Here is a 13,793-nt window from a genome sequence, read left to right as displayed (position 1 = left end):
GGTGCCCACCTGCCCGCTGCCCCCTGCTCAGGCTGAAGCTGTGCCCCCCCCTCGTGTTTGCAGGCAAAGGCTTGGGGCTGGGCCAGGGCTGGGATGGAGACGGGAGCGGGGACGGCTGGAACGGCTGCAGCGTGGGCCATGGGCTGCCGGGGCAGTCTCGGTAACAAAGATTTCTCCAGGGATTAGCGAGCAGCCGAAGGACACGCTGTGAAAACAAGCCGAGGCGGGAGGAGGTACAGCTGGAGAGCTTGGAGGGAGGAACGGCGCGAGGGAGGGCTTTCTGCTTTGCCTCCCATTTCCGTGGGAGCAAGCGAGAGCCCTTTTGTCGCCAGTGCGGATCACGAGTGCTGCAGGGCTCAGGCGCCAGCAGCTGTGTGCGGGCAGAGGCTCAGCCGTGGGGAGCGGGGCTGGGACACCCGCTGCAGCCCCCTGCAGCCCCCTGCACATCCCCAGACCCCCAGACACCGCCGGTGCTGGCACGCAGCTGGCCCACGGCCCCAGCCGTCTCCCCAGGAACCCTCACGCCAACTGGGGCCCATTGGGCCAGCTCCTCCCTTCCCCGCCAGCCGCCAATTGCTCCTTTAATTGCGTTAGTTCACATAGTCTGCTTCAGCCTTTTTATAGATTCTCTGAGCGTGGGGAAGGAGGGAGCATGAGATCATGCTCTGGCCTGCTGGAATTGCCTGGTTACCTCTGAAGCCAGCCCAAGAACTTGCTTTGGCTTCTGAGAGCTGCTGCAGGCAGGCGGGGGATGGCTGAGGGGTCCTGCACCAGCAATTGGGGTGAGCAGGAGAGGATGGTGTAATGTGAAGCCTGGTGGGACCCCCGCCCTGGTGGGACCCCCACACTGGGCCCTGCAGTGTCCCTAAGGCTAGCAGCTCCCTGCCTGGCCGTGGGTTCCTCTTTTTGGGGGCTGTCACCCTGTGAATGCCCCCAGCACGGCAAGGTCCAGCCCCACACCCCCCAGAGCAGCTCCCTGCACCCTCCTGCTGCCCTGGGACAGCCCGGTGGGGGGCTGGGGGTGCAGGGGCCAGGCCTGCCCAGCAAAGGGCAGAGCTTCTGGGGGCCCCCCAGGACCCCTGGCCCCATGAGCTCACCCTCCTTTTTTGCTCCCTTTCTCCACCTCCTGTTTTGCCCGAGCAGCTGCCGGGGCAGGCTGCATGTGGCCTCTCGCCCTGCCCCTCCGGCGGCACAGAGCCACCATTCAGACCCCCCCCTCCCCAGCCCTGGCTCTGCCTGAGGTCATCATTCCTGCATTTTTATTTTTACTTTTCTGCAAAATCACCCTCTCTGCATCCCCTTTAGTCTCCACAAGGCTCCCAGACATCGTGCTGGGAGGCAATGTGCCCTGGGGGCAGGGGGGCAGGGGTGCTGGCAGCCCCCCATGGGTGGCTGCGGAGCTGCTCTGGGGGGGGCCTAGGACAGCACTGGGGCAGAGGCAGAGCACGGGTGGTGAGCCCAGCATTGGGGAAGGTCCTGGGGGCCAAGCTCCTGCTGGGAGCCTCGTTGCTTGTGGCCAAACCCCTGCACCCAGGGTCCTCATCTGCAAATTGACACTTCTCACTGCATCCCCCCCCCTTTCTTAGCTCTTGTGTCCCCCAGCGTGTCCGGTCACTCATCTTTGATGCAGCCGTCAGGGCTGGCGTCAGCTGCTGACCCTGTGCTGGCCAAAAGCCATCCCTGCCTCCCAGAACAGCCGGAGCTGGGTCACGCCGATCCCACAGCTGGGAAAACAGCGTCGGGAGAGCCCCCCCGCTGCCTGACCGTATTTTTGGGTGCTGCTGGGGGCTCACAGCAGCAGGTGAGGGTGGGCATTGGTGGTATTTTGGCACATGGGCTGGAGCCACAGCCCTCGGCACCCCCCTGATGATGGCATTTTGCAGGGGTGTGGGTGACATCCCTGCAGCTCCAGGGACATCCGTGGTGGCCCCAGGTTCTGGGCAGAGCCCTCTGGCCCTGTTGGTGGCAAAGGGGGGTTGTGGATGGAGGAAGGGTTTTATTCCTGGCCATGGACTTCCCTTGTTGCATGTTCCCTTTGAAACCAGCTGGCTTGCTCTCACTTTTTTGTGGAGTGCCCCCGGGGTTTCCCCACGGTTTCCCCTTTAGAGCATTTGCCAGACCACAGCTGGGCTTTGTGGCCACAAAGAAAGGCCAGATAAGCCAGGAGCTGCTCATCTTTGATGCGGCCGTCCGGGCTGGCATCAGCTGGTGAGCGGGTACTGGCAGAGAGCCACCCCGTGGGGAAGTCCCATGGTGTTTGTGGCACCGCACACAATGGGTGTGGATGGGTTTCCTCGCCAAAGTCCCGTGCCTGGGTGTCCTGCTCGCTGCCCAAGGAGCGGTGGCCTGGCCGCATGCACTGCCTCAGCCAGCAGCGGTGGGGCACAGGCCGCGCACCCACCATGGCCACGGGGATGGAGCAGGGCCGCAGCCAAAGCACCGGGTCCCCTCTGAGGGCCCAGGCACACAACTGCAGGATGGGTTTGGCCATTGCGTCATGTAGGAGATGTGGAAAGAGCTGCGAGCGGGACCAGGAACTGCCTGCACGTGGCAAGGAGCGTGTGGGGCTGGAGGACAACGTGATGGGGGGGAAGGATGGCAGGGGGACGGCAGCACAAGGGTCATGAGCTGTGCCCCAGGGCAGCCAGTGGAGAGGAACCTCCCGGCTCTGCCAGGTGATGCTGGGCACAGCCCAGCAAGCCCCGTGCCCCCGTGGGGCGGCCAGGCCCAGCTCCAGCAGTGCTGGGGAGCAGAGCAGCCCCCCGAGCCTTTACCCCACAAGCGGCCGGGCTGGGCTTTGTGGTTAATTCACCGCTGTCACCCCCAGCAGGAAGCACTGCTGGGACTGGCCCTCGGTGTTGGGTGTTAGAAGTGGTTCCAACTGTTCCTTGACAAACACAGGGTTGTTTGGTCAGGCTTTGTGCGGTGTTTTTTCAGTTCAGCTTTACAATTTGCTCAAAGCCAGAAGGAAAATGTTGTGTTTGTGCTTCCTCAGCATGCTGTCCCCCAAGAAATTTCATTTCTCCTCACGGGAGAGGTTCTGGTTCCTTAATGCTCATCCTGAGTGTCTTAAACATCATTTTGAAACTGCCTCGCAGAGATGCCGTGCCACAAACGTGTGGCTCTGGGGAGTTCCTCCTTCACTGCGAGCAAGACTCAGCAAAAAGCTGAAACGGGGCTTTGGCTTTTGAACCTCCTCCTCTGCTCCGGGCTTCCTCTTCCTGTGTACATCGAGTTCTGCCCTGGGGCTCCTGGGCACCAGGGATGTGTTGGGGTCAGTGCTGATGGCTCTGGGCAGCCCTTGGAGCATCCCGTGGGAGGCGGCTCTCCCCCAGGCCATGTTCCTTGCGCTGGCAGGCCCTGTCACCACCCGGCCTGCTGGGCCTCTGCGTCCCGCGTGGGCTCCTGCTGCTGCCTTGTGGCACAGCCTCAGCAGCCAGACCCAAAGGGGCAGAGCTGACCCATCATACTCATCAAACAGGCAGCTTGGAGACATGAGGACTGCAGTCCTGCTCCCCAGAGCCTTGTCTGCAAGTTTGGTGTGCGCTTGTCGCGCGCTGGCTAGGCAGCCTGCAACTGTGGGGAAGAAAGACAAAAGAAGCTGAGGTCTCAGGTCCCACCAGCACTGGGCCTCTGTGTGCTGGAGCCCCCAGCAAAGCCAGCCCAGGCTCCGCGGCCCTGCCTGGGCTGCGCTGGGCAGGCAGCTGCTCTCCAGGCCCCGTGGTGCAGTCATGCCAGGCTGTGCTTGAGCAACAGCCGGGTTTCAGGATTTCACAAGCGCTTAGCACAAGGATGTTGCCTCCGGCAACTAGAACTTCCCTGGATACGGGGAGAGATCTGCCCGCATCAGCTTCTGAGGACTTCCTTTGCTGCTTCCAGAAATCACTTCTAAATCACTTCATCTTCCATCAGCTCTCGTAGTGGTGGCCGGGGAACTGGTGGCTGCTGGGCCCTGCAGGAAGCCTGAGGCAGCGGGGAGGCCCAGCCCTGCCCCACAGACTGCTGCCTCCCTGCCTCGCTGCATCCCCTCATGCACCCAAGAGCTGTGGCACTTGGGACCCCAGAAGTTTTGCATCTGGTGCTCATCTGCAGTACAACAGATGTCTCCTGGGCAGAGCTCTGGGGCTGGGAGGTGCGTGGGCACCCCACAATCCTCGATTCCATCCCCGCTCAGCCCCATTGTGGCCACACAACCTGAGGCAGGGGCCTCTTGGCCAGTCCCTGGGTGTGAGGTGGCTTGGGATTTACTTGCAGGACACAAAAAGACGTAACTTTAGCCCTTGTTCTGCCCCAAGGCTGTTCCACTGGTAATGCTACAACCAGGGTCTGGGTCGTGCTGGTGGCAGCTGTCAGGGCACAGCAGGGGCCCCACGGAGCAGGACGGGGACAGCCTTTGCTGGGTGGAGGGCAAAGCAACCGGGCAGGGCAAAAGGCAAACAAGTGCCCCATAAACTCAGCCAGCAGCAGGGAGCCGAGGCCAGCGGCTCGTCTGTGCCCGGGCGGCTGCTGCTGTGGGGAGGGGCTGCGAGCCCCTGGCACGGGGCTGAGGCCGTTAGCTCCCGGTCCTCACCGGCCTTCCCCACCGCTTTGGGAGCGGGGCAGCGGCCAAGCAGGAAGCACCAGGCTGAGGGGATGCCCCGCGTGGGCTGCAGAAGCGGATCTGCATCCTGCTTCGTCCGCAGTTCACCTTTTGGTGTGGATATAAAGGCGCTGCGGGCAGAGAGAGCCAGGCAGCAGCACGGCACCGTCAGACAGCCAGGATGGGAGTGCGGAGCCTTTTGGTGGCCAGCACCGTGCTGGCTTTGGGACTGGCGCTCAGTGGGGCCACCAACCCTGGCTTTGTGGTCAGGATCACCCAGGCTGGCTTGGACTATGGTGGGTTCAGCTCCTAATCTCCCTCCTCTCTTGCAGGTGCTGGCGGCTGAGGCGCAGAGCTGGATGCTCATGCAGTTCTGGGACAAGACAAAGACAGCCTCAGCCATGTGTGCCAAAGGCAGCATCACCCTGATGTCCCCATCTTCCCCTGCCGCTGTCTCCACCGAGTCCGTGCAGAGCAGCCAGGCCCTGAGGGGGTCTGGGGGCTGCACTCAGGTGGCAACAGGGGAGATCCCGGCTCGAGGAGGCACAGGGCTGGCGGGGCAGGAGGGCCCCCCGCTCATGGCACGCATCCAGGCAGCCGAGTCTGAGCCCCAGAGGAGCGAGCTGCGGTGGAGGGAGGCGGTGGGGAGGTGCCAGGAAGGCGGTGACGGAGATGGATGGGCTCTGTGCTGGGTTTATTGAGGCAGGCAGGGCCCCGGCTCCAGTGAAGCGCTGTTATGGATTGAAATACACTGTGTGAGAAACAGTTCATTTACCCAGCAGCTTTGCTAGCTGTCGGGGGAGGACGTGGCTCCCCTTCCCAGATGGGTGCAGGGCTGCAGCACTCGCCCACACCCCAGGACGGGGGCTCTGCCTGGCTTTGCCCGCTGGCACGGGGCACGGAGCAGCACGGAGCTGGGCACCTCCTGCACAGGACCGGCTCCTCATTTCTCCTGCTGCCTGGCTGCCACCTTCCCCAGGGCTTGCAAGCAGGCAGACATTAGGCAATGCCTGCAAACTTGCAGGGCTCTGTGCTGCACAAAGATTAGCTCCAGCAAGAGCTTGCACAGTGGAGAGCAGCCAGGCCACTGGTGTCTCCTTTAACCCTTTTGCCATGCACCTGCTGCATGCTCCTGGCTCCCTTGGGAGTGCATGACCATGATGCTGTTTCTTTGCCCCCGCAGCCAGGCAGCATGGGGTTGCTATCTTGGAGAAGGAGCTCGCCCAGCTGAAGCTGCAAGACATCTCGGGTGACTCCCGAATCAAGATCTTGGGGAAGGTGCGCTACGAGATCTCCGGGTGAGCCCCGCCAGTGGCTTGGAGCAACTCGCTGCCCTCCCAGCCCCCACGGGGAGCCTGGAGGACCTCTGAGGAGCACAGGGGCCTGGAGCAGTGAGGGCTGTCCTCTTCCCTGCAGCTCCCAAAATTATGACCCTGTACTCAGTGAAGGGATGCCTCACCTCAGGAACTCACCTAGCATGAACCCAGACTGCGGGGTCCTGGGGTCCCAGCTCCTTGCCACCCCCTTGTAGCTCTCCTCCCACTGCTGCCTTGGGTTTCCAGCACTGAGGAGCTGCTCTCACGGTGCTGCAGGGACCGTGCTCCCGAAGGCACTGCTCTGCTCACGCAGTGCTGTTCCTTGGCAGGATGGGAGCTGGGGATGCTGCCGGCATGGTGCCTTCGCTCCTGCCCTCCCCAGCTGGGCACCCAGTGTGAGGCACCCCCTCTCACATGCTTTTATTTTATTTTATTTTAGATTGAACCTTCGCGATTTCCAGTTGCCACACTCGCAGATTTCCTTGGTCCCCAACGAGGGCCTGCAAGTCTCAATCTCCAATGCCTTTGCTGAGCTGGACGGGAACTGGCGTGTGAAGCTGCGCTTCCTGTGGGTACTCGGCTGTCCCTGTGCACAGCCCCTTCCCTGGCACAGGCACCTCACTCTGCATTTCCCTCTCTGAATCTGGATGAGCCTTTTTCCCTCCTCTGCCTCCTTTGTGATTTGTGTAGCTCTTGCTTTGTTATCTGCAGATGTCCTGACTCTCCCAGCTGGGCTGCAGCTGCTTTTGTCCTGCCACCTGTGATCCCCCAGCCCCGGGGAATCACCGCAAAGTCCCTCTCCCCACGCCAGGGCACCCACGGCTGGCCAGGCAGTGATCAGGGAGATAATGAGTGCCATCTCCTCTCTTGTCCCCTTTCTTGTTCTCCCTCTCCCTGCAGCCGGCAACGTGGGTCATTCAACCTGAAGGTGTCAAATGTCTACATCAAGACCATCCTGAAGCTGGGCAGAGATGCCTCTAGGAAGCCAACGGTTGATATCTCTGCCTGCAGCACCAATATCTCCAATGTCCGCGTACGCTTTTCAGGCAAATTGAGGTAACATCACCGCGAAGGCCTAGAAATCCCGCGTGTTAGCCCAGCTGGGATAGGAAGGTGGCTGCCAGGCACAGTATGTGCCTGAATCTGCTTTGAGTTTGTCCTGCTGTGGTTGCACATTTAAGGGAGAAGTTTCGGGGCAGTCACGAGACTTGTATGCATGTTGTTTACAAGCAGGTTTGTTTGCAAATGTAAACCCTGAGGCAAAGCTTGACTCCAGGCTGGCATGGGAATGGCACTCCCCAGTGTCCCACAGCTCTGGTGTCTCCCTTTCCTGCACCAATACTTCTGCAGCATCCTCTGAGCTAGAGCAAAAATGACTCCCTCTCTCCTTTTCTCTGCAGTTGGCTTTACAACCTCTTCCGTAGAACCATTGAGTCCAAATTCAAGAAAAGCTTGGAGGGCAAGGTACGTGAAAGAAGCTCGGTAGAGCTCCAGGCTTTCTGGTGATCTGTAGCCCTCCTTTGTAACAGACGTTTCAAGGGCTCAGGTCACACCTACAGATTTAAGCAGGGCCAGAGCGTGCGGGCACAGTGCTGATTTGGTGGAAACTGTGAGGAATGGGCACATGCTAAGTGCAGTCCCCACAGCATCACATGGCTCGGGCTGGATTCTAAACATGCAGCATTTGCCAAAGCCCAGTATAATTGGTTCCCAATTAACAAATACTTCTCTTTCCATGTGGTCAGTTAATTAGATCTTAGGCCTCGGCCAAACTCATTGTAACAGAGGAAACCCGCTCAGAGCTGCCCTTGAAATGGCCCGCGCTCACATGTGCTTTTGGGAGCAATAGGTTAGAAATCCTCATCTCTGGATTTCAGCCGCTTGCCATCTTGTAACGGGGTGCACCAGGGAAGCCCTGGTACCTTCAGCCCCGTACAAAAGCCTACATGCAGGAGACTCGCATCAAGACATGGAAACAAGCTGTTAGCAATAATTACTACAAGGCTCGCTGGCAGGAGCTCCAACCTCCCTGGCCGTGAACCTTGCTCAGGAAGGAGGCAGTTGGAGAGCAGGCAAATCCCACCCTGCCGCAGGTCGGGTCCGGGCCGGGGCGCATTTGGCTCTGGCCGATGCCATCTCGTGCTGCCTGGGGGCCACCTGGAGCCCTGGCAGCAGATGGGCTGGCAGCAGGAGCGAGGCTGGGGCTGGGCAGAAAGGCTTTCAGGCTGTGGTATCTCCTGGAAGGAGGCAGCTGGGGAATCTGCCCCAGCAGCCCAGCCCCTTTGCCAGACACGCGTTTCTCCAGGGGCTTTCTCCCTGGTTGAGATGGAGCAGAGGAGAGGGCAGGGCTGGGAGTGCTGCAGGACCCTGCTCAGCCCCGTCCCTGTCCCAGTCTTGCTCCAGCAACCTGTGGGCACCTGCAGCTCTTGCTGCGGGGCTGGGCAGTGTCCAGGGGCCAGGAGGGACCTGGGGGTCCAGCACCTGCAGACAAATTTGGACTTGATGATCTCTGTAGGTCCCTTCCAAGTGAACTGTTCTGTTCTATGATTCTATTCTACTAGGCAGGGGGACAGGCAGCTTACCAGCAAGCCTCTGCTGATAAAATCATGCCCACGGCCCCATCCCTCCTCTTCCTCCCAGCAGTGCAGCCAGCCACCAGGAGCTGCCAGCGCGGCTGCTGCTCCCCCCGAGCTCCGTGTCTCGCTGTCAGCGGCTGCCAGCTGGCTGCCTGGTCGGGCAGATGATGGCCTCATCCTGCACGGGGGTTCTTGTGCCAGGATGGCATTGCAAGAGAGATTGTGCAGATTATCTCGGCCGTCTACAGGACTGCTCCCTGCAGTAAATTCCTGAGCCAGCATTTAGGCTGCATTTAAATCCTCCACTAATGCTGAGGCTGTGGATGACAGCGGCAGAGGGATTTGCTCCTCTCCCCTGGCAGCACAAAGCTGCCCCAGCTCCACAGCTGTGCTTTGTGGGTGCACAGGTAGGAGCGCTCCTGCCCCTTCAGGGGCAGATTAACTCTTTCAGTTGCTCTGCTTCTGCTGAGTCCTAACCTGCTCAGCACAAAGCATTCCCTCAGAGACTGTAGGAAGTGTGAGGACACAGCTGAGAATCCTTCAAAGGGCCCCAGTGCAGCTAAACTGTGTGGGGAACCTGCCGTAAGCAGATATTTGCAGGTATAAACGCTGCCTGTCTCTCAGATACTTAATTAAGTACCGTCTGATAAATAGAGAAGAACGTCACTGAGTTGTCTTTTCTCTAAGCGGGCTTTTGCAAAGAATACAAACAGCACCGGGCAGCAGAGCACATGCCCGAGGCTCCCACCCAGGGCTGTGTGTCCCAGCAGAGCCAGGCTGCTGAGCTCCGTTGCCTTTGTTTCCCCAGCTCTGTGATACCCTGCGTAGCTCTGCCAGAAGATACCTCCAGCCGTACCTCCAGACCGTACCAGGTACTGTGTGAGCACTGCCCGGGGCTTGGGGAGCGTTTCTTCCTAGCATTTCCTGGCCATGGGGATGGTGTTTTACCTTGTGCCCACTCTCCATTTCTTTGTATTTCCTCACATGTGCCGGGAGCTGTGGAGCACCACACAGCAGAGCTGTCACCATGCACTCCGTCCTCCCACAGGGAGAGACTGTGCTGAGACTGGGCACAGGGGACCCAGGTGGTGCCTCAGGTCCAGGAGTTAGTTTGCATGGCTGAGAAACAAAGTGAAGAGGAAAATGCAATTTTTATTTCTAAACAGAAGCAAACACGTGTTAAACTGCTATTGCGCCGTTGCACCAGGAAGCAGGGGCAAGGCTCTGCCCAGGTGTCAGCAGAGGGAAGCTGCTCCTGGCTCTCGCTCATCCTCTGCCCTGTGTCTTGCAGTCACAGCCAACATAGATGCCGTGGCTGGGATCGATTACTCCTTGACAGCAGCCCCGGTTGCCACTGCCAAGTTCCTCAACGTGGGCCTGAAGGTGAGAGGCTGCCCTCGGGAAGCTCGGTGTGGCTGATAGCGTTGCAGGGGGCCAGGAGGGAGGCGCGGGTCAGTCACCACCTGCAAATGCCATTCCCCTGCCTGGCTGAGCCCCACCAGCCCTGCTTCACCCACTCCTGTCCTTCCAGGGCGAATGCTTCTCCCTGGCACAGCGCACCCCCGTCCCCTTCACTCCGCCAGCGCTGGCCGTTCCTCCCGTACACAACCGCATGGTTTACTTCGGGGTCTCCAGCTACTTCTTCAACACCGCCAGCTTCGCCTACCACACGGCTGGGGCACTCATCTTCGATATCACGGATGCCATGGTAAGGAGTAGAGGTGTGGGGTCAGTGGCTGGCAGACTCACAGGGCTCCTCTGCACCACGGTCTCCTCCACACTTCCCCGTGGAGCTGCTCTGGGCACAGGGCAGGGGCTGAGATGCACGAGGGGCTCGAGGGGCTGATCCTGCCCCAGCACCACGCTGCAGTGCCGGGCAGTAACCATCCTCCTCCCGCAGATCCCGGAGGACATCGAATTCCGTTTGAACACCTCCACCTTCGCGGCCTTCCTTCCCCAGGTGAGCCCCAGCCCTGCCCAGCACAGGCTCTGTGTGAGGCAGCCCCCCCAGAGAGCCCAGCCCCAGGTTCCCAGTGAGGGGGGTTCACAGTGGGGCCATGCTCTGGGTACTGCATCCTTGCACTCCATGAGCTGCTGGCACGGGAAGGAGCTCAGCAGCAGCAGGCTGCAGAGCCACAGGAGGTTTTGTGCTGCAGTTCCTCCCCTCTCCCTGCTCCTTTGCAGCTGGACGAGATGTACCCCAACATGCCAATGAAGTTCAGGCTGTCTGCTCCCTCCGCCCCGTTCCTGAACATCGGAACAAACGGGGTCTCGCTCCAGCCTGTTGTGGACATCCAGGCTTACGCCATCTATCCCAACGGCAACCTGGCCCCCCTCTTCCTCCTCGGATTGGTGAGTTGGGGTCCAGGGCTGCGGTGGGGTCACTGGGCCCGGCTGGGGAGCCCCTCGCACAGCCCCAGTCTGACATGGTGCCCTGTGAGCACTGCCTGCACCTCGGTGAGCAAAGGTGGGAGCTCCGAAGCTGTGCAGCCCCCTCCCATCGTGTTTGGCAATCCTGTGCCATCCATGCTGTGCTCCTGCTGAGAGCTGCCTCCTGCAACCAGCCCGGTCGGGCACATGGGGTGACCCCAGCAGAAATACCCGAGCTCACAAATGCTGGTTTTCATGCCGGGTGTGAACGGGGCCCTGATGGGAGGGCGGTCTGGCTGCCTTTGGGCTGCTCTGAGCCCCCTGCGCCTGTTTTGGGGGGTGCTGGGGGGGCACTGCCAGAGCTCTGCCTCTTTCCTCAGACAGGCAACGTGTCTGCCACCGCGGACGTGCAGTCCGGCCGCATGGTTGGGAGCCTGGCCCTGGGCAGGTGAGCTGCAGGTCCCGATGAACCGCTGCTGAGGGGGGTGCTGGGGATGGGGACCTGGGGCAGAGGGGATGAGCTGGGGCTGGAGGGAATGGGACGGCCACGGGCACTGCAAAGCTCTGCTTCCCTCCGCACAGTATGAACCTCACACTGAAGCATTCAAATGTCGGCACCGGCACTTTCAAGGTAAGCTGTTCCTGACATGGAGGTGGGAGCCTGCCAGGTGCTGAGGAAGGGACTCACCCTCTCACCCCCACCACCAAGGGATGCTGACCCCACGGGCACCTCCCTGTGAGCCTGGGCGAGGGAGCAGAGCTGGCCACTATCCCCTTTTTCACCCCTATGCTTCCTACTCCGCCAGCATGGCCGAGACAAAACTGTAGGTCTCTGGTGAAGCGTGCACCCATCCCAGCTTCTGCTTTATTTTACTCTTCCTAATTATCCTGCGGGATCTGGTCACCTGCTCTCCCACAGACTAAAGCACTTTTCCTTCTCCCTCTCTCCGTATCTCCAGGTGAAAATGGTGCAGTCAATAATGAACGTAGTTGCCTCCAGTATCCTGCTGCCACGTCTTAATGGTAATAACCTGCTGGGGGGAATGGGGCTGCTGGAACAGACACCACTCAGGTCACTCCATCAGTTTGTTAACTAAGCCCCTGTTGCCAGGCCTGCTCGGGAGGTAAAACCTGCAGAGAGGAGGCAGCGGCCGGCGTGTTTGGGGTTGGCAGAGGAGGGCTGTGGGTAACTGAGTGCGGGAGTCTCTCTGCACTGTGACACACATCCAGAAGTGAACGCAATGGAAAAAATGAGCCTGACACACATCCTAATGCTTTCCAGACCCTCTCTCCCGCTCGCTGCTTCTCATTACAGCTGAACAAATCAGGCCAGAGCGGGGCTGGAGGCTGCCAGGGGCCCCAGGGGCACAGCACAACGTGAAGCCCCCAGGCCTTAGCGTAGCCTGGAGGAGCTCCCTCTGCCTTCCCAGGGCAGGGGGGGCAAAGGAAGGGCTGGGGGTAGGAAGTGGCTGCCTGCTTTGCACGGCCCCTTGCTCCCTCTCGCTTCTCGTTCCAACACAGCTGTGTGTGTTTTCTTTTCCAGAGAGATTAGGTAAGGGCTTCCCTCTGCCGCTGCCAGCCCAAGTACAGCTCTCCGACCCCATCGTGCAGTTTCATGAGGTGAGTGGAGGGTCTGGAGCCGGTCCTGCCACTCGTCCCTGAGAGGCGGGGGCCAGGCAAGGTGCCTGGAGAAGGGGGAATGAAGCAAATTTCACACACGGCAGTGGCTCAGGCAGGGCCGTGTTCTGCAGATTTTAAAACCGGGGCCCGAATTCCCATGACACTTTTTATAGTAAGTGGAGCTCAGCGGCAGCTTAGCCCCGAGCCTGGCGGGGCTCTGTGCGTGGTGGCCAAGCAGCTGCAGCCCCGGACCCAGGCAGGAGGGAGGAATCCTTCACTTGGGGAGGCCCGGGGAGGCCCCGGAGGAGTGCCACAGGCTGGGTGCTGGATGTTTATGGCGGGGTGTGGCTGTGGAACATCTTCAGAGCCCTTCCGGAGCTAAAATTAGCCAAGGATGGCAGAACCACAGTGCCCACGCTCCCTCCCCAGAGCGTCGGGTGATGAGCGGGGCTGGCTCTAACAGCAAAGCAGCTGCAAGGACACATCACAGACTTCCTCTCCCCTTCTCCTAGAATTTCCTGCTGTTTGGAGCCAACGTTCTCTACCAGCCCAGGCGAGGCAGATAAGACGACTGCAGCCACCTTCAGCGCCGACAACGCCCCCCTCTCGCCTGCCCCGTGCTGCCCCTCCGAGGGTTCCCGGTTCCCATCCCGCACCCCTGGCTCCCAACCCCAGCTCCCTGCCGCCGTCCCCGCCGCCGAGACAGCAAACAAGCGGCTCTGCCAGACCCTGACTCATCGGCCGCCCCGGCCCGAGCAGCCAGAGGACAAACCGCAGACGCACGGGCGGGGGCCAGAACCACCCCAGGGGCCGAGCCCCACGGCCCGGGCTGGGCTGAGGGGACCCCGGGTGGGCCCTGCCCACCCCAAATCGCCGCTGCTGCGGGTCCTGGGCCCTCTCCTGCCACCGACCACCACCAGGCTGGGGCTGACAGAGCCGAGGCTCGGGACGAGGCCTGGCGGCATTTTCCCCTCCTGCATGTGCTTCACCTCCAGCGAGCGCTTCCCCGCGGTGCTGTACGAAGCCCTGCTCAGCCAGGGGGGCTTCCAGCGCCCTGCGGGGGGGCTGCGTCCCTCTCTGAGCCTTTTATATAAAAACACCACATGGAAATCACTCCTGTTCCTGCCTCGTTCCATCCCCCTTCGTGTGCTGTCACCGGGGCGGGGAGGGGGCCGGGAGGGCCTTTTAGGACACCTTTATGTCAAAAACACCGGGCACGATCGCGCTTTTGCCTTTATTTATTTTAGGGGGGGGGGCTGGGACGCTGCAGGGACCGGCGGAACGGTGCCGGAGCGGAACGTGGGGACGCGGGGCGGGGACGCGGCGGGGCCG

The 13,793-nt window shown here is 60.8% G+C and overlaps 1 protein-coding gene across 1 annotated transcript; it reads left to right on the top strand.

Annotated features, from left to right (window-relative positions):
* The first annotated feature begins 4,717 nt into the window (after positions 1-4,717).
* LOC101799803 (bactericidal permeability-increasing protein) lies at positions 4,718-13,574 on the top strand. Its single transcript, XM_027472774.3, has 15 exons — positions 4,718-4,875; positions 5,763-5,877; positions 6,335-6,463; positions 6,796-6,951; positions 7,296-7,359; positions 9,280-9,343; positions 9,763-9,854; positions 10,003-10,179; positions 10,372-10,431; positions 10,656-10,823; positions 11,222-11,289; positions 11,424-11,472; positions 11,801-11,864; positions 12,385-12,461; positions 12,974-13,574. The coding sequence occupies exons 1-15, from the start codon at positions 4,761-4,763 to the stop codon at positions 13,025-13,027; spliced, it is 1,452 nt and encodes a 483-aa protein (XP_027328575.1). The 5' UTR covers positions 4,718-4,760; the 3' UTR covers positions 13,028-13,574.
* Positions 13,575-13,793: the final 219 nt, after the last annotated feature.

The sequence above is a fragment of the Anas platyrhynchos genome, chromosome 21 (assembly GCF_047663525.1).
Source record: "Anas platyrhynchos isolate ZD024472 breed Pekin duck chromosome 21, IASCAAS_PekinDuck_T2T, whole genome shotgun sequence".
NCBI lineage: Eukaryota > Metazoa > Chordata > Aves > Anseriformes > Anatidae > Anas > Anas platyrhynchos.
This window is presented reverse-complemented; position numbering and strand designations above follow the sequence as displayed.